The sequence below is a fragment of the Phyllopteryx taeniolatus genome, chromosome 17 (assembly GCF_024500385.1).
Source record: "Phyllopteryx taeniolatus isolate TA_2022b chromosome 17, UOR_Ptae_1.2, whole genome shotgun sequence".
Lineage (NCBI taxonomy): Eukaryota > Metazoa > Chordata > Actinopteri > Syngnathiformes > Syngnathidae > Phyllopteryx > Phyllopteryx taeniolatus.
Genome location: NC_084518.1, coordinates 4340172 through 4359570, shown reverse-complemented (window position 1 = coordinate 4359570; position 19399 = coordinate 4340172). Strand labels below are relative to the sequence as shown.

General features: G+C 41.0%; 1 protein-coding gene across 14 annotated transcripts in view; it reads right to left on the bottom strand.

Moving 5' to 3' along the window:
- Nucleotides 1–19399, bottom strand: part of auts2a (activator of transcription and developmental regulator AUTS2 a) — a 324592-nt gene that overhangs the window by 102215 nt on the left and 202978 nt on the right. For all 14 annotated transcript variants that reach the window (XM_061751398.1, XM_061751395.1, XM_061751400.1 and 11 more), the window contains one exon: nt 5344–5373. In XM_061751398.1, the coding sequence (XP_061607382.1) occupies nt 5344–5373 (30 nt within the window). The remainder of the gene's footprint in view (nt 1–5343; nt 5374–19399) is intronic.

Below are 19399 nucleotides of genomic sequence, written 5' to 3'. Positions count from 1 at the left end.
GGCCCAACCATTTGTCCATGGCCAGAGATGGCCTTTACACTGCTGACCTTGTTGTCAAGGAAAGGAAGATCAAATGGCAGATGTAAGAGGGAGAAGAAACGCTATCAGCATCTCAGCAACATTGTTCTGTATGAACCCTGTTATGTATAAAGATGAGAGAGGTCCATCTATTTGTCTTACCTCATTCCCATCCAAATGAACTCTGCAGATGTGTGTGTATGTAAATTCTTCAAGAGACCGTGGGCATTTCTGATTTCTGAAGATCCTAAAACTATTTCTTCATTTGCAAACTACGTGCTTGATGTGGCCATTTAGGATCATCACATCGAAATAACACAAGGCTTTTGAAAAATATGCATATTTAAACTAAAACAATAAAAAAATGATAAAGACAAAAGAACTAATTAAAGTCCTGCTCTGTTACAAAAATGTACAGTATATATGTATGAGGGTCATTTGGTGGCATCCTGATTTTTTAAATAAAGGCAATGTTTTTTTTTTTTTTTTTTTTTTTTACCACATTAACTTTGAAAAATAGGGACATTCCTAAGTGAGCCAAAACTTTTGAATCATGGGTTAAATAAACCCTTTTTAACAGCAGCCAATATTACTTATAAAACATACATACAGTACAAATCTAACAGTGGCCTACATATTGTAGCGACGGTGAAGCCCTGCGGTACCAGCATGCTTTAACGGTACTCTTTGTAAATAAATTTACCACTGGTAAGACAAGCTAAACGTTGCTCTTTACTTAGATAGGTTCCTGCCCACAAATTCCTTGTGTGTTTTTTTGGACATACTTTACATACAAATAAAGATGATTCTGACTCTGATTCTGATGAGTGTGTGCGGCTTAGCTATTCGTTGGGAAAAGTTGATATCTGTGCATTATATTTCATAAAACCCTGACTGTTGGTCGTGTGGTAAATATTGGCCTTGCGGTCATATTCACCGTATAACTAATCGTTGAATGAGCAATTAGCAAGTGGGAAAATGTCTTTTGATCTGATGAAACCAAGGTTAAACTTTTTTCCGGTTGAAACTGGAAACACATCTGCCTCACAGTTTAGGAGTTGTGGGTTCAAATCTGGCCTGCGGCCTTCTTTCGTGGCGTTTGTATGTTCTCCCCTTGCCTGCATGGGTCTTCTCCAGATAGATATCGAGATAGATATGCATGGTAGGTTAATTGAAGACTAAATTATTTGATATGTGTGAATGTGAGTGTGATTGGTTGTTTGGCTATATGTGCCCTGCGATTGGCTGGCGACCAGCTCAGGGTGTACCTTGCCTCTCGCCTGCTGGGATAGGCATCCCTAGTGAGCGTGCAGATCAGCAATAGAGAGAATGGATGGATGGATGAATGATTTACCTTGATCTGAATTTGTCATATCACACATACCTGGCATTGGAACGGGTGTGTGTAGCCTTTTTTTTTAATATTTACTGTAGCTGGTATATGATGGTTTAGTTGTACAGGTAAGAACCAAAAAGACTTATGCAAATGATACTCCTGTGTTTCTTGATCACAGCTCTTCTGCGGAGCCTCCTCTGATGCATTTAAGACAATATGGCGACATCAGATTGACTTGCGATTTGCCTACTGAACATTGATGACCGAGGAGGGTGGTGCGATGCACCTCGTGTCTTTTCTTCACCCTCATCCAACATGGCTATCCAACCAATCCTGTGGCTCTGTTTATATGTGATGGTGGTGAACTGATGTCCTGTGAGAATGTACCTCACAGGGAGCAGGGATTTGCCAGTTATTGGATGGAGGAGAGCCGTGTAGGTCTGTGACACCCGCTAACCTTGGACAGAGCTACTGGGACTCAGGGGAATTGGGGGGGGGGGGGGGAAATATCTATCACTGTGGCAGCCCTGAGATCCAGACCGGGGGTAAAGCCACATAAGTTGCAGGGGGAGGGAAAAAAGCTAGTAAAAATTTAATGCACTCTGCAGAGCGGTCATGTCATACTTGGTTATGGAAAATAATCCCAGATGCCTGCAGTGCTAAAATGGAGCTATAATGTGCTCGCCTCCTAACCCGCCCTGACAGCCATGATGTACGACTACCATTACCGGAAAATATCACTTCAACTAACCCATGGTCCGGCTCTGCTAAGGGTCATATTATCCATGAGGAACAAATTACACTCCCCCAAAGTAAATACAAATTTCCTGCACTGACTGAGTACAAAGCACAGGGGGGAGAGGGGGAAGGGGGAAGGTGGGAACGTTACCTATGACAACGCTCGGCAGAGTGACAAGGATGATAAAGTACATGACAAATCACTGGCTGACAGGGTACTCTAGTGCAATCAGCCTCAGCCTCAACCTAGTGAGCACCCACTCAAGCCTGTAAACACTACTCTCCTCCTTTGGAGGGGGCAAAACACATAATCTTTTAATGCTGACAAGTTGCTCTTTCCTTTTTATTACTCTTCTTTCCCACTGCGGTGCAGGGAGGGCGGGTTTGGGTGGTAGGGGGGTGGATTGTAAACTGGTTTTATGTACAGTGCTGCCAAGTCATTGAGAAACACAACTCTTCTGTGAGGATTGCCGGAGGGCAAACACAGCAAAACAATAAAGGAAGATAAATAGCAAATTTTATTTTATGTCAAGGACAAACAAGTTCTCCCGGCTGCTCTAAAGCACCCACTTCGATCCCTTGCCCCAAATGACTACACACATTACGGTCCAGCGCGGCTTGGCCATTATTAACGAAGCTAAAATACTTCAAATAATAGCACGGAGAGTTTGTGGATGCTGATGGCGCAAGTAAACGATGCTTGTAAAATATTTTAAAAAGCTCAAATGTGATTAAAACCTTTAAGGCCTGAGTACTGAAAATATAGGAATGGTTCATTTTGAAAACCACTTGAGCACCAGTGAAAATGTATCCTAAAATATTTTAGTAGTTTTAAGATGCCACTTATAAGCAAAAACACTCAAGCATCAGTGAGTCTAAAGTGACTGCCTAAGTGCTCCTGACAATATCATAAAGTCCAGGTCCAGACTCTGTAGCTAAGTGATGACTCTCGAGTAAATATTTCATATCAAATATGTATTTTCGTAAGTCTAAATGTGAGAGGAGGCTATTTTACTTGTCCTTTGGCGGAAGCATATGAACGATGTATTGCGACTCACACAAAGCATCGTCACGAGGACGAAGCTGTCCAGGTCCCATCCCAATTAAAATGAACATCTGATTCTGCTTGGACGCTACACTATAGCTGAATACATACAGATCGTTCAAATCTTAATGACATTATAAAATGAATATGTATGTACTCTGCTTAACATGCTGCTAACATTTTTAAAGGCCTATCCTTTTGTAATGTGCAAAGGCTCTGATAGTTTCCTAACAGTCACACACACACACACACACACACACACACGTACAAACATATGAGCAAAACTGCACACACACGCAAATTCTGAGATCCAAATAGTGTCTTATCAGAGCCTGGCAGCTCCAGTCGACACGGCAGAGATCCGCTGCACATGCAGAGCATGATTTCTCCGGGGGACACTTTTTCCATTTCCGGCTTTTGAAGGGAAACTAAATAAACCTCGTTTGTCATCTTTGGAATACATTTGACCCATTCAAACCATTTCACTTCTTTTCAGCATCCTTCTCGACTGCGGTGTTAGTAGTAGACCGCATCATCCACGGAATGCAAATCACAACAGTGGTAGTGGGCGAAGAGTGTAAAGGGCTTGGCAGGAGCAGATAATGACAGAGGTGATGTGGACTCTGGAGGGGTAAATGCATCGTGTGGGAGCTCAAATTACTCCCTAACAACAAGGCAGAACACATGAGTCACCCCCCTGTCACAGAGGTCCCATATTTACTCATTCACTGCTCTGTTTCTTTAACATACAATTAATCAATGACAGCAAGGTGTAGTCGACGCTGTTCGTCAGAGGCGGAACATGTGCCCAAGTGAATTAATGCAGTCAGTTGAGGGATTATAGGGCAACGTGCGCTCTCCTGATTCCAGAAACGAAAAGGAAACAACAAAGACAGGACGAGTTTCAATTGACAACACGGAGCAATGACTCAATTTGCTGCTCTGTCCATGCAAGACATGCAGGCAACAAGCATTAGTAATCCATTAGAGCGGAGCTATTTTGCTAGTTACAAGTCGTGAGATCATATTGCTTCAAAAAAACGGAATACCTGGACGACTGAGGCAGCAGCAAATACTACAAACAGGATTCAAAACAAGTGAGCCTGTTTGTGACCAACACTGACCAACATATGGCAGCCATCAAATATTTGTTTTCGACACTTTTAAATATAGGAGACAGACAAAAAATGTTTTATCTAATTGCAACATTTAGGGTCAATAAATGTTTGACACAGTAAAATGTACTACAAAATATATATGTCATAAAACTCCGCAAACTGTTGTAAATGAATTTACCTGCAAACATTTTTGGTTAGATATGACTCAAAATGTTGCTTTACAGTAATTCTCCAAAATACCAGAAAACTTAAGATTTGAGTAGTGACTGAAAACCTTTTGTCATTGTTGTATTTTCCCAATGACAATCTTTGATTTCTTAATGCCAGATATAGCTCAATAATGATTGTTTCTTAAAAAATGTTGAGTTGCATGTGGGGACTTTCAAGATCCATATTACAAATGCTCTTTTGCACATCTTTACATGAATGTACAGTAAATACTTTTGCACAAATCATAAACATGCTCATTTGCAACTCTCTATTTTTACTATTTTTATTGATTATTATTATTATTTTTAAAACGCTTTCTCTAGAATTTAAGCGTGCGCAGTAAAGTAAGAATTTATTCGGACTAATGACTCAATCGTATGACAATAAAGCCTTTGAAACCTTGTATATATTGGTATCATTTGAATCATTGGTTATTCATATTTTAAACCAGTATAAAGTACTGCAAATGCATTTTCTGCATACTCTATATTCAATTCCTTGAGAGCATTTACATTTTTAACAAAAGAAGCAAAAATGATGCCGTGGATAGATTGCTTGGTAAATGGATGATTTGAATACAAACCAGGAAAACGTAAAAATGCAAGGTATTGACTCTGTTTGTGTCATTCTAATTAAAACACCCTCCATTTGACTTCATGATAAATCCTTAAAATCCAGAAGTCCAGATTTAGATTTAGATTTTGTATGTCAGTAAGTACATTTACAATTCATGTGTAACTACTTATAGTGTGGTAGTATTTATGTTTAGGATGTTTGATTGTAATTAAATTAACTGTCAGGCCTAAATGACGAACAGTGAATCTGATTCAAAAGTGATTCAGACACACCCAAAATGCTATGGAAATTGTCAGGCTTACCTTGTCGTCCTGGTCCGTCTCTGTGTCACACTGCAAGAGAAAGAAAGACAAATCAGATATTGGATGAGGTTCCATGCATTTGAAACTGCCACGCAATTCAAATGTATCGCAATTGTAATATTTTCTGTGACAGTATGAATGTCACAAGCTGACAAAAGCCTTGGTAGGTGTAGACATATGAAGATCCCTTGATAACATGCAGGGATCTCGTTTGATGTGCACCCCGCGTCTGAGACGCACAAAAATGAGCAGGGACGCATAAAGCATGGTGAAACTGCGTCACACGTATGTGTGTGTGTTGCTGTAGTGCTTCAGCGAATCATTATGCACTAAAAGTGCGAGTCCTGTTTCCAGTAGCCCATCAGAAGCAGAGCAGGGCGGGTTATCGTTCCATATATACAACAGAGACTTTTTTTTCAATAAATTGTCATTGTTGTGGTAACCCCCAGCGCACCGCCCATGAAAGCAGCGACGCTTTAGGGAAAGTCAACTATTTGTTTCACGTCTTAAAGTACTGCGGCATAGTGCCACAAATCCGGCGCATGATTTTTCTTTTTTTTTTCTCACCCAAGATATGCGTTTGTGTTAAGAAAACAACAACATGCGAGCGAGCGTGGTAGAGGGGTACGTGCACTGTAAAAAAGTCAACCATACTACTTGTAACTGTATGCTTTATCTTATATTTCCCTCTCACCGCGACTGAGGGGGAGTTAGTTCACTTGAGTTTTTCTTCCGAGGGTGGAGGAGGCGCCGCTCGGTGCGGACCGGGCGGACAGGTTCACCGGCTTTCACGTCCGGAGCAGTCACCAGCCTCGCAATCAATGGTTTAACAGAAAGCCTGATGGCTGGGGAAGTCTTTCAATGTACGTGTACTATGTACGTGTACAATTCTTTATTATGTCTAATATCATTATATCAGTGCCATTAAAAACAAACAAACAAACAAACAAAAACATCAACAATACTATCTTTTATCGTGAAAGTTTTGGGGAAAATATATCATTCTAAAAACTCTGCTGTCGTGGCAGGTCTAAACACATATATTGAGAAGGCGCAAGAGTAATGGATAAAACAAACATATTGTACAAACAGTACAAAAGATACTGTAACAACTGCTATAAAAATCTGCAATATAGCGGGAGGGTGAAGCAAGAACCGTGATGGAGCGGAGGATTACTGTGTCGGTATTTCGTGATGATAAATTGCAGGGACTCATTTGTTCCAGGGCTGGGACTCATTGTTTCCATGACATGTGCATCGCAGGACTTACATACTCTCAAGTGTAAAATGATCTATGATATGTACCTGAAGATCACTTGATGACATGTATCTAACGCTCAGTTGGAGCTGGAACCTCATGAACAAGAACTTCGACAACAATTATTATTTCATGTGTTTTTGCGTGAGGCTGGGGATGAAGAGGGGGAAGAGGAAGGCAACCTTGTCAATGGCGACAGGAAAAAGGTGTTAGATTTCATTTTTTTCCCTCATCCAATTTCAATTTCAAGGTCCACTTAATTCTTTATCAACTAATTAGTGTCATGCTGGGTGACTGGCAGCGTCAAAGTTGTGCATATGGCTGAGGTGCAGAGAAGCACTGAAGTCAGTAATGAAGAAGGCACTGGGGGGGAATATAGACAGGGGCTGGCATCGTATATTTGTGTGTGTGGGAGAGGGGAGGGCAAGGGCGAAAAGGATGAAAAGATTTACAGCCCGGGGAGCAAGCGACAGAAAGTACTTCTGTCTTGGCTCTCTCTCTCTTTTTACTTTTTTTTGTTTGCTTCAATCTCATTTTTTGCTGATCTGGACCCTGCGGAGCTCAAAGGTAGCAGCAGTCTGGCCATGTGGCTAGTATGTTTCTCAGGCAGCATGCGAAAAAGGGGCCAATGCGAGCTCAGCAGGAGCATAGCATCCAATTTACAGGCCTGTCCCACATGGCCCCAGGGGCAGCCGGCGGCACGCTGCCATGATGGTCAGCTCCAGCAACTCATAAATTATGCAGGGGCAATAAACGCACTGGGCAAACACTTCTCAGACGTTCCCTTGCTCTCTATTTCTCTCTCGCTTGCTCTCTGCCCACTTCCTACAACATTCCAACATCCATCCCCAATACAGTGTGAAAGCCAACACCCTTCTCCGCATAGTGAATAAATGAGACAAGGGAGAAAAGGTTCTCATTATAAAGGACAAATTTGGACAATTGGACATGACATATGCAGGAACGGAAGATTGAAAAGAATTATGGGGTTGGTAACCACACAGCTTTCACTCTATTAGGAAGGAGAGTATTTGTGGGAATGTGTGTCCATTCATCCAAAAGAACATTTGTAAGGTCACAATGCAGTCCAATGGAAAACAGGACTATGCCAAAGTTGTTTCATTGGTTGAGCTGAGGGCTCTGCGCGATAGAGTCATGTTTTTTCACACCTGCCCGTATGAATCTTGCTCTGGCTTATGAGAATAAAAACAATTCAGGGCAAATAATGCCGCCATATTGTACAGTCCTGGCTCTAGTTTGTGGCGGTTGGTCTTCCAATACAATGTATTAACACAAGAAACTATGAAAACTACACGGCACTGAATGCATCACTATGAGCGAGACAAAACATGAAGGATGAAAATGAGGGCCTTCTATTTTTACTTATCATCATAGGCTGTTGGCGAGGATCTGCAGATTTCTTTTATTTGAGAGGAAATTGAGGGCTTGACATTGTCGAGTACAATAGGGCAGTAGCTAGTGCTCAGCAACAGGGTACGTTAGCGTGTATGTTTATTTTTGTAATTTCTCGAAGTGCATCCTCAAATATTACAATGACACGTCAACGACCCTGAACTGGTCGCCAGCTAATGTCAGCGTAATCACGTCAAAATAGCTGTCCACACGTTGCGAGGCGGAAGTTCCGCAAAGGTTCTCTCATTCACCTAATCACAGATTTGAGCGGCAGCTGCATTGTTTACGAATGAACATGCAAGTAGGTGCAATGTTGGCACACAGAAGTTTTGCTAAAGAGTCAGAATGGCTCATAAGAAAAGGGAAACTGTTAAAGATCGGGTGAGGAGGCACTTGTCATAGATGAGCGGAAGGACCTGTGCTGTGCTTCTCGCGTTGTGTAATCATCATAGGCTCTGTGCATCACGCAATGCAAGCAGGGCAGGCGACCGTATCTTTGTTGTTGTTGTTTTTTTTGGTCTGTATTAGACTGACAAACACATTCGAAAATGCTGGTGATAGCGTGAGCGAGGTAATACAAAAAATGATTAAAAATGATCAAAGCGGAAAATTGCCCAATGGAGCAATGAATATTTTAAACGACCAAGCGGTTTTCTTGGATCCGTTTAATTGTGCTAAAATCAACCAATGAATTAGAAAATTAACCGACAAAAGAAAAAAAAACCCACCTAAATCGGAATTTCCCCATGTTATAATGGTGGAAGACTTTTCTTCAATGAAGGAGCTGTAGTCCCCCTCCCCTTTCCCCTCCTTAGTTAAAGTTAATGAGCAATATACCGGGAAACGTGGGAAACATTGCCTCGGTTTAGGTTACAAACGGGGTCACAGAAGAAATTAAATTTGTAACCCAAGTTTCCACTCTACTTTAATCCAAATGCGGTAAGTGCAAATAGATTAAAACATTTTTTTTTCCAAATATGTGTGCATTTCTATACATCCAATTCAGTTTGTGAATAGTCATATCTGGGATAGACATCTCTCGTGGCCACCCGCAAAGAACTGACTAACGGAGCTGCCGACAAAATCTAAGTATAAGCTGCCTCGACAACTTCAATATATTGAGGCTCGTCAGAATGTGACAGCAAACTGAGTACTCATTAGCAACTCCTCTAACGGTACACGCAGCACAATCGGGAACGCGGGCGTGTGCGACAGGTTCACACAACCATTATTTGAGTTTTATCTATCATGTTGGGAGCAACTTTTCTTTTTTTTCAGATCCCCTTTATCTTTTCCCTCGTTTTCCCCTCTCCTGCTTGCGCGGCCGATTGCTTTGATTGCCAAGAGAGAAGCCGGCTGGAATGACTTGCCCTTGCTTGTGAAGCAAATGGAACATCCTAATGGAACTCATCGCATTATCCGATGCAAAAGTGCCATAGCTCATTACTTTAAGATAAAAGGATATCATTCTAGACGGCAAGCAGAATTGACTTTCTGCGTTGCGACTTGATGATGATTTAATCAACTGCTCTCTTTCACTTCTCATCCCACCGCCTGTCGCATTCGCAGGTACTGCTAAACGAAGCACTCACACTGCTAGTAGGGGGAGAGAAAATCAAATAAATTGCTGTCATTACATTCTTTTCCCCGGGAATAGAGGTATGTAAATTTCCCAGAGCAACAAAAAAGGTAATAAAATGGAAAACTTAATAAAATTGAAATACCTTTTATAGTAATAATAATAATAATAAAAAAATCAGGCTTGACATGCAAGCATAGACGATGTAATCATCCTTACAGAATAGAAGCTTTCACAGAAAAACGGTAAAGAAAATAATGCTGACAGTATAAAGATTAAAAAAAAAAAAAACCCAAGCATACAATCAAGCCTGAGCTGTCACAAGTGATCATGGCAAAAATAATAAATATCTTCCTGCAGGGGAGACAAATGCCTACATGTGTGCGATGCTTTTCATCTTTTTATTTCTACACTAAAATCAGAGAAGGAAAAAAATTAGCCTTGAGGTTTCTGGAGTGTGGTTGGAAATGTCAAGAATGATTAGAGGACCATACCTGAAGTATGTTTTTTAGGCAAGGGAGCTCCAAAATTCAGCTGGTGCTACAAGCGTCATTTATGGTCACGGTCGTTAATACGGATGCGCGATTCAAGCATTTTTAACTGAAAACTCAACTCAATTGTGTTGTAAAGTGGAATTTGAAAACAAACAAACAAATGTCAAAACAGTAATGGTGGACCGTTTAGTTGCACCTCTGCATCCAGCAGTTGCAACATGCCTTCGTACTTACTTCGTCTTGTTCGCCTCATAGAAAATTTGCCCAAGCCATTTTTGCATACTGTTGCAATATCAATACAAAACACCAATGTGCTTGGTAAAAAAAAAAAAAAATTGTTCTTGTTTTACAAAAATGTTCAAATTCATTACTGACAACTATGCTATTAGGCTAACAAAATGATGCTGACGAAAGGCATTCAAAAGATGTATTGCTCTCTGGCCTTCCATGTATATTACTGATTTGGATTTTTTTTGCATGTTAATGTGAACAAGGATGAGTTTGACAGAATTTCCAAAATGTTTTTAAAAAGTAGTCATTGTGGTGTAAACATATCTTAAGAGAGTCTGGGCTTGGCAAATATGTTACAAATGTTAAAAAGAAAAGGAAAACCTCATTGAACCACGATAAGTATGTTTTTATTTCAACAGGTGAGCCCCAAAATGCAGTTACTGCCACAATTATGGTTAATGGGAGCTCATGAATAAATCTGTAGAGCTTTAGTTGAATGTAAAATAATCTTACACATCTCAAAGAAAAAGACTGGGAGGTCATGTCTGCTGAACAGAGATAGTGTATGCCAGAGGTTTTCGATTTCTGACAAAATGAACATGGTCTACTGCAATGAGTAAAAGCACAACAGTGGTGCCATTGAGATCACTCTGACAGGCGGAGTTACGTAAATGGTTCTAACTTGAAGCAACAGTCATGTACAATTAGGAAACCATGAGTCCAAGGAGGGGGGCGGCTGACTAAAGAAAGTGATCTCCATCCAGGCTCACTATTTACAGAGGGCATTATTATACTGTATAACAAGAACCTCGTGTTTCGTTTAAGTAACTCAAGAATGTCAAACATTAACTTCAGCTTTAAGAGCTGTTGATGTTGGCTTGTATCCGGACCACTTCTGATTGCCCCGCTGCTCTCACTGGGGTCTTACTTTTGGCTACATGCGCCTATGAAGTTCTCTGTCTGAGCGTAAGGCCATTGTTTACATTGGTCTGACTCTGAGTGAATTATTCTTGTCCTAAATCCTCCCCATATGTGAGTAATACTTCTTGAAAAGCAGGGGAACATTAGAAGTCACAGACCAAATGTTAAATATTGCAGCAAGTCTGCTCATCCAGTTAACTACTGAAATAAATGCCAGAACTGTGGACTTAACCACATCACACATTTAAAAGAGGCATGTGAGGCCTCTGAGAAATCCTCTGGTCCAAAATGACTAACATATGATGTTTTAAAGACAAATGTGCAACGGTTTCACACTGTTGTCCCCATGAGTGGCATGAGCTTCAGGTAAAGCTACTTTCTCGCCACGACCATATAATTAATTATGGTTGATAGTGGTTTCATTAAAGCATCCCTTTGCTCACAGGATGGGGTCTGTTTATCAGCCTGAGCCAGGTTGTCCTGTAGGATGGCTGAAGGGGTTAAAAAGTTGGAGGAAGCCAAAATGGTTGTATGCCTGGAAGCTGGAGTAACAGCATGAGGGATGGCAGCCATTGCCACGGTCAGCTCTGACAGCGCCAATTGCACGAGGTGTTGTCAAGGGCTCCTCGCTCCGTCCTTCTAACAGCTCCTTCCAGATATAGCTGCCCATCCTGATGGTTTTCGGATACAAATAGTCACATGGCAAAATGGGTTTCTCCCCCTCCTGCTGCATTCTGCTCCATCTGCTGCTGGGGCCTGGTTGCCGTCGACCGCCTGCCTGTCACAGCGTGTGTGGAAATTAGCTGGGGAGGAGGTGCTCGCTTGTGCTAATTACATTTTAATCATTGGAAATGTGTTGGCAAATCAAGCCTTGATTGCCATCTTGGAGCCCAGAGGGCCTCTCTGCCATAACTGCGTGATATGGCAGCATGCCTGTCCTACTGCTGGGTATGGGCAATGGGTACATTATTCATGGGGACTAGAGCAAGACCGAAATGGACATTTTTCTTTTTTTTTTTTTTGACAATGCAAAATTTGGGACACAGATAAACATTGCAGTTGTTGCCGCCAAGCACATCCAACTCAGGTCTGCATCTACTGTACATTTACTAATCATCGAGGCATTCTCAGCCAATGTTGGTCATGTCATTTAGAGCAGAAGCACAATGCAAAGGTTTAATGGTTCCTCCATACTCCTGCTCGTCATCAGCCACAGACACACGTCCAGTTTGCTTACTGCCATACAAGTACAAACACTTAATATTTTGCCAGGGGGACGCTATACTGTATAAGTATGTACAGTATACTTGTAATCGGTAACTTTAACGTTATCGAATTTGACGCCCTACCTCGGCAATATCTTTCTTATTGTACACTACCCCACCGCGCATGTGACAATTTACGAGAGTTAAAGGCAAATGTCTCGGCACCTTGAAGCGGAAGTGACATCTTGAAATGAGACAACAGCAATAAACAAATACATTTTAGTCATCATTAACTGGATACTATTTATTCTCCGCATCTAAATATAGAAATACATATAATTTGTAATATTTTTAAAATAACATCTTATTTCAATTTTTCGTTCGTTGCATTCACTTTTGTCACTTTTGGGCAGAGGTGGGCACGGCAATGACATGAGCGATCCCTGCATTTTCTAACACTTACAACTGTTCAAAGTCACAGGTTAGCTGAAGCTTACAGTGAGTTATGTTCATATTGCAAGCCCATGATCTTTGCCTGTTTAAGGTACATTTTTTTTGTCATTATTTTACTTTCAAATATGACAAGACTGGCCCAATTTCAGATGCCTGAAGTCAGCGTAAGGCATCTCTAGCATTACTAACTTATATCCATCCATCCATTTTCTGAGCCGCTTCTCCTCACTAGGGTCGCGGGCGTGCTGGAGCCTATCCCAGCTGTCATCGGGCAGGAGGCGGGGTACACCCTGAACTGGTTGCCAGCCAATCGCAGGGCACATAGAAACAAACAACCATTCGCACTCACAGTCATGCCTACGGGCAATTTAGAGTCTCCAATTAATGCATGTTTTTGGGATGTGGGAGGAAACCGGAGTGCCCGGAGAAAACCCACGCAGGCACGGGGAGAACATGCAAACTCCACACAGGCGGGGCCGGGGATTGAACCCAGGTCCTCAGAACTGTGAGGCTGACGCTCTAATACTAACTTATAATGAAGCTAAAATAATTAACCAAACACACAAACTGAAAGATATATTGCATTAAACTTGAATTCATTCTCACTGACGCCCGAACAAAACTTTTTTTTTTTTTTTTTTTTTGTTTGTTTTAGAATCTAGGCCACCAGATGACAATTTTATTAAACAATTTACATGAAAGACATTTTTGTAAATACATGTAAAAGTTCAGCTAGTTGAGCGAAACACAACATGACATGCCTGACTGGGTCAGATCTTTAAAATAAGTTTGGCTTCACAGTGATGACATTGAACATGCAATTTCCATAGCATCTGATTAATGCCAAACCTTCTCATAAAAGTATTGGACGAAAAAGAGCTGGAAACCAATCAAAAGGAAAAGAAAACAGCTTGTGTGTCTACATAGTCGCATAAGGAAAAAAAAACGATCTTTCAGCAGCCAAAAATGTTTCGTCAGGGAGGACCAGATGTTTGTCTGGACTAACATAATCAGGTCTGATCCAGATGTGCGGCACCAGCCAAAAGCAGCAGAATAACAGCTGAATGCAATTTCCTTTCAGATGTAAAGCTTTATCCACAAGATTTTCTATTTGACTGCAAACTCAAAAATTTCAGCAAAGGGAGGGATGACGTGGGAGAAGGGCAGAAAAATGAAGCCTTCCATAAAATAATCTGAACTTTATAGCCTGTGACCTCTGTTTTCAATACCCTGGAGTGCATTCCTAATATATTATATTCTGCTTTCAACTCACAGAGAGACCATGTTTTAAACCTGGGTTTGATTCATTCCATACTGCTATATCAATATACAGTGAATATAAAAACTCTACACACCCTAAAATGCCAGATTTCTGTGACATAAAAAAAATGAGACCTAGCGCAAATGTCACCTAAAACCTTTACAATGCAATTTTATCAAAAAAAAAAAAAGAAATCTTTTTGAAGGGGGAAAATAAAAATAAACAACTGAGATAATGTGGTTGCACAAGTGGCCCACCCTCTCATAATTGGGGGTGTAGCTGTATTCAGAATTAACCAATCACATTTAAACTCCTGTTAAATGGGAGGTCGCACACACCTGCGACCATTCAAAGTTTCTCTGATCCAGATGTTCTAGTAGTCTTTTCCTGAATTTTTTGTTTGCTTTCTCGCAGAAGCCTCAAGGTTTTGTGCTAACACTTGACTCCTATTTGGAAATGTTAAGAATTCACTCCACCTTGACTAAGGCCTGAGCTTCAGATGAAGAAAAAACGCCCCAAAAGCATGTTGCTGCCACCACCATGCTTAACTGTATGTATGGTGTTCTTCTGTGTTTGCACCAAATTATGGCCAAAAAGTTCAACCTTGGTTTGTATTAGATCATAACACATTTCACCATATGCATGTGCAAATTTCAAGTGTGTGTGTGTGTGTGTGTGTTTTCGCAAATGTCGCTGGGCTTGGATTTTTTTCTTTGTAAGATAAGTCTTCCATCTTGGCACCCTACCCCATAGCCCAGACATACTGTATAAAAAAGACGCAAACATGTTGTCAAATGCACTAAACAGGCAATACTTGCCAAAAAGTATCATTCTCTCAATCTCATTCCATGTTGCTGTCAGTCTCTTAGCAGCATTGCTGATCCCTCTGATGCTGTGGAAGCTTTCGCCAGACCATGGCTTGTGCTGTAAAATGGGACTACAAAAATGTTGAGAAAAGCCGACTAGAACAGCAGAGCGTCATTTGTGGTTAATCAGAGGCACTTTAAATGGTGACAGGTGTTCGCTGACTCCAATTTAACATGAGTTTGAATGTGAAAAATTTATTCTAAACACAACCACATCCCCAGTTATAAGAGGTTGTGAACACTTGGGCAACCACAATATCGTAGTAAATGTCCACTTTATTGTCAATTGAGGTGTGCAGGTAATAGGTCACATTAACGGCATTCTGAAATGATTTTTCTTGGTCGAATTTTTTTATATCGCAAAAACCTGGTATTTGAACGGGGTGTGTAGACTTTTTATACATGCTGATTACATCATAAATATTACAAATCAGAGAACTGACCCAACATTTTAAAATAACCTCAATATAGAGGGGTGGACTACACATTTCCAGAAATTAAAGGAGGTACACAACTTGGGTGAGTGTTTAGGAAGGGAGGAGATTTGAGGAAAAGTGAGCTGCGGTGGCAAACGATGGAAAGTGATGCCTTGATGTTGCCACAGGGTAAACCTTTCTGTGGATCAATCCCATCCACCCACCCAGCCAGCATACACTTAAGCCTGACAAGGTTCAGGATAAGAAGGTGGGACCATAGAGGTTAAGCACTAATAATAACCAATTTGTTGCATAAGCGTTTCCACATCTTTCCTTCCAGCTACGGTACATCTCAGGTTGACTTTTCCAGCTACATGCGAGGGTACAGAGCGCTTTGGGGTGTGAGGGTACCAGGTTAATGTTGAACTGAGAGAACTATATAAATGCTGAAATGAAAGCGTGGGTGCCCACACAGAAACTGTTTTCAAGAATTTTGACAAGAACCAAATGGTCCACTAATAAAATGTTTTACGCATCAAACTGCATTAATGATGACATTTCCATAGTTACAGTAGCTCCCTAGAGATACACTAGCTTGCTTTGTACAGTTAGACTATCTGACGTGCTACAATTGAAGAGTGAATCTTAATTTTAGCACTCGACCCACAGATGCAAGCACCAAATATGTTCATCCTTTGACATCTGCCTCCGCCTGCTCTTGGGTCCAGCTACTCCCCACACGTGACAAAATATTTGTGTAATTCTCTGAAAGGAGCTATTTGAACCTAGTTTAATATACAGTATCCATCCATCAATATAAATTGTTAGATTATGAAGGTAATGATTATATCTCATCATTTGATATGAACTTTGCAGTGATGTTTTGTTTTGTGATGTGCTCCAATTAAATCAAAATTCTTTCATAGTATAAAGATTTTCTCAAATTTTTCCCCGCAAGTCATTTTCTGACAACAATTTTGCTTAAAAGCGCCTACGAAACAAACAGAAAATAAACAGAATATGCCAGCCACGCCCACTAGCCTGTTGGAATGGCAGATAAAAGCCTGATGGGCAGGTTCCCTGGACTGTGTGCCAGGAACAGGAATGGAGACACACTGAGGAAATTACTCCCAAAAACCACATAGACTATATGTATGATATTATGAGATGTTTCTTTATACATGTGATTTTGGAATATTTATTCAAGTGTGTAATATTAATATTCTGTAGTAATAATAAGGTAATAATGTACGAGTTTAGTCAATTTGCCCTGTGGCTGAATAGTCATAGCCCAAAATATTGGCACCACTGTGCTTCTGTCAGATAATGCACCACTTCTCCCAGAAAATTGGAGCAATTAAAAACACTTATGTCACATTTATGTCATTTGTCTGTGTTACAACAACACAAAAAAAGCAGAGGAAAAGCCAAATCTGATCATTCAGAACTCCAAAAACTGCCTGGACAAAATTATTGGCACCCTCAACTGAATATTTGGCAGCACACAATTTGGGAAAAAATTGTAAAATCAATTGCTTCCTGTAACCATCACCACGATTGTTCCACCTCTATACCGAAATTTTGGCCCACTGTTCTTTTGCCCACTCTTTTAACCCCCTCTTCCCAACTCTTGTTTTGATATTGCTCCACAGGTGTTCTATGGAATTTAGATCTGGACTCATTGCTGGCCACTTCAGAACTCTCCAGCACTTCGTCTTCAGCCATTTCTTGGTGTTTTTTTTCTTTTTCTTTTTCTTTGAGTCATTGTCCTGCTGTAAGACCCATGCCATCTGATGTAGACCCAGCTTTCTGACACTGGGCCCTACATTGCGCCCCGATATTATTTGGTTGTCTTCAGAGTTCATGCTGCCATACATACAGTCAAGGTATCCAGTACCAGAAGTAGCAAAGCAACTCCAAAACATCTGTGAACCTCCACCATGTTTGACCGTTCTTTTCATTGAAGACCTCATTTCATTTTCATTAAACAAGAAAGGGATACGTTTTACCAAAAAGCTCTACTTTGGTGTCATCGGTCCACGGGACATTCTCCCAGGAGGATTGTGGTTTCTCCAGGTAAGTGTTGGCAAATGGCTTTCTTTATGTGTCTATGTCGGAAGTGGGGTCCTCCTGGGTCTCATAACGTAGCGTCCCTTTTCATTCAAATGACAACGGTGAGCTGACACTTGTACCCAGTGTCTGCAGGTGAACTTGAATTTGTATGGAAGTGGATCACCATTTGGGCAACCCTCGTTTCAATCGTTCATTCATATTTCTCTTCCATCCACATCCAGGGAGGTTGGCTACAGTGCCATTTGCTGTGAACTTCTTGATGAAGTTGCACACAGTAGACAAAGAAACATTCCGATCGCTGGAGATGGACTTGTAGCCTTGAGATTCTCTGTTTTTCCACAATTTTGGTTTTCAGTCCTCTGACAATTCTTTGCTCTTCTTTCTTTTCTCCACGCTCAGTGTGGTACACACAGACAGGCAACGCAAAGGTTGAATCACCTTTTCCCCATTTTTACAGGCTGCAAATGCGATTTCTTAATTGCCAGCAACTATTACCTGCCACATGTGAGTTTAATGACAAATTATAGGATTTCATTTGATTTTGTTTGATTTTATTTGGTGATAGCACATAAAGGAGCACATTAGCACGTATATGGCATGCTTGCAATAAAATGATTTTTTAGAATTTGAAGAAGGTGCCAATATATTTGTCTAGTCCATTTTGATGGAGTTCTGAGTGGAATGGTCACTCATCTTTTTTTTGTGGTCTTCCAATGCAAACAAAATAAATAAAGGTGAAAACCATAGCATTTGTAATTGCTACAATTTTCTGGGAGAAGTGGTGCATTATCTAACAGAAGCACAGGACTGCAAATGTTTTTTCGAAAACCTTTTATTTCTATCTATCTATCTATCTATCTATCTATCTATCTATCTATCTATCTATCTATCTATCTATCTATCTGTCCGTCCAGCCCTCCGCCTGTCCATCTAAACTATATATTAAAAACACTGTCAACGATTCGATGTACGTGTATACATCTATTTTTTAGCCACAGTTGCAGATAAATCCCTCGTATTGTTTATAATAACAATTGAACATTAGACTTCCCTGATTCTAAAGAATTCTGTAACCTATACTTCACGGTTTACTTAACGATAAGGTGTAAACCTGCTGTCAATGAATTGCAGCCTCGTCTATCACTCTCTGCCCTCCCCCCGCACTGATTCTTGGCTGACGAAGGAGAGGGGAATGGGGGCGCATCAGGATTAGGTTCTGTGCCTCTAATCACTTAACTCCTCACACCTGATGGCACACTATTAACTTTGAATATCTCCAGTGACCCTGCGGGTCGTTGCCCATCACATCAAGTTTTTATTAGGGAATTTTCCTCATCATTAGCCATGGCCTGGAAACGAGCCATTAATATTCATACTGGCAAAGCAAAATGAGGTCCCACTGATTTTCCATCATCCAGGCTATCTGCGCAGCTGCTGCCGTTAACAATCACCCCTGTGCTGCACATTTGCCACATATCATTATGAGACTCCATAAAGCCCTTTTTTTTTTTTTCAAGATACACCATGATGGGAATGGGTGCAAGGTGGTGGCGGAGGAAAAGGCTATAAGGCTGGCAGACAGCTGACACCCATCAGAGAGCAACAGCCCAGATTTGCCAACAATCTGCCTGCAAGTCTCATGCAGAAAGACTGGCGCTGTCAATGCTAACAACCCCTGCAGGCTCTGCCAGAGACACAGCTGAGGTATGGAGAGGTCCTGGGTGCCCTCACATTAGGACACATGCTGTTTGTCAGTCCGTGCTGGCAGCGAGACATGCTAATGCATTTGCAAACATTTATAATCGCAAACAAGATGATGACATATCTGAAAACATGATGTATATGCCACCTCATTAGGTATAACTACACAATCTGACGGAATCTAA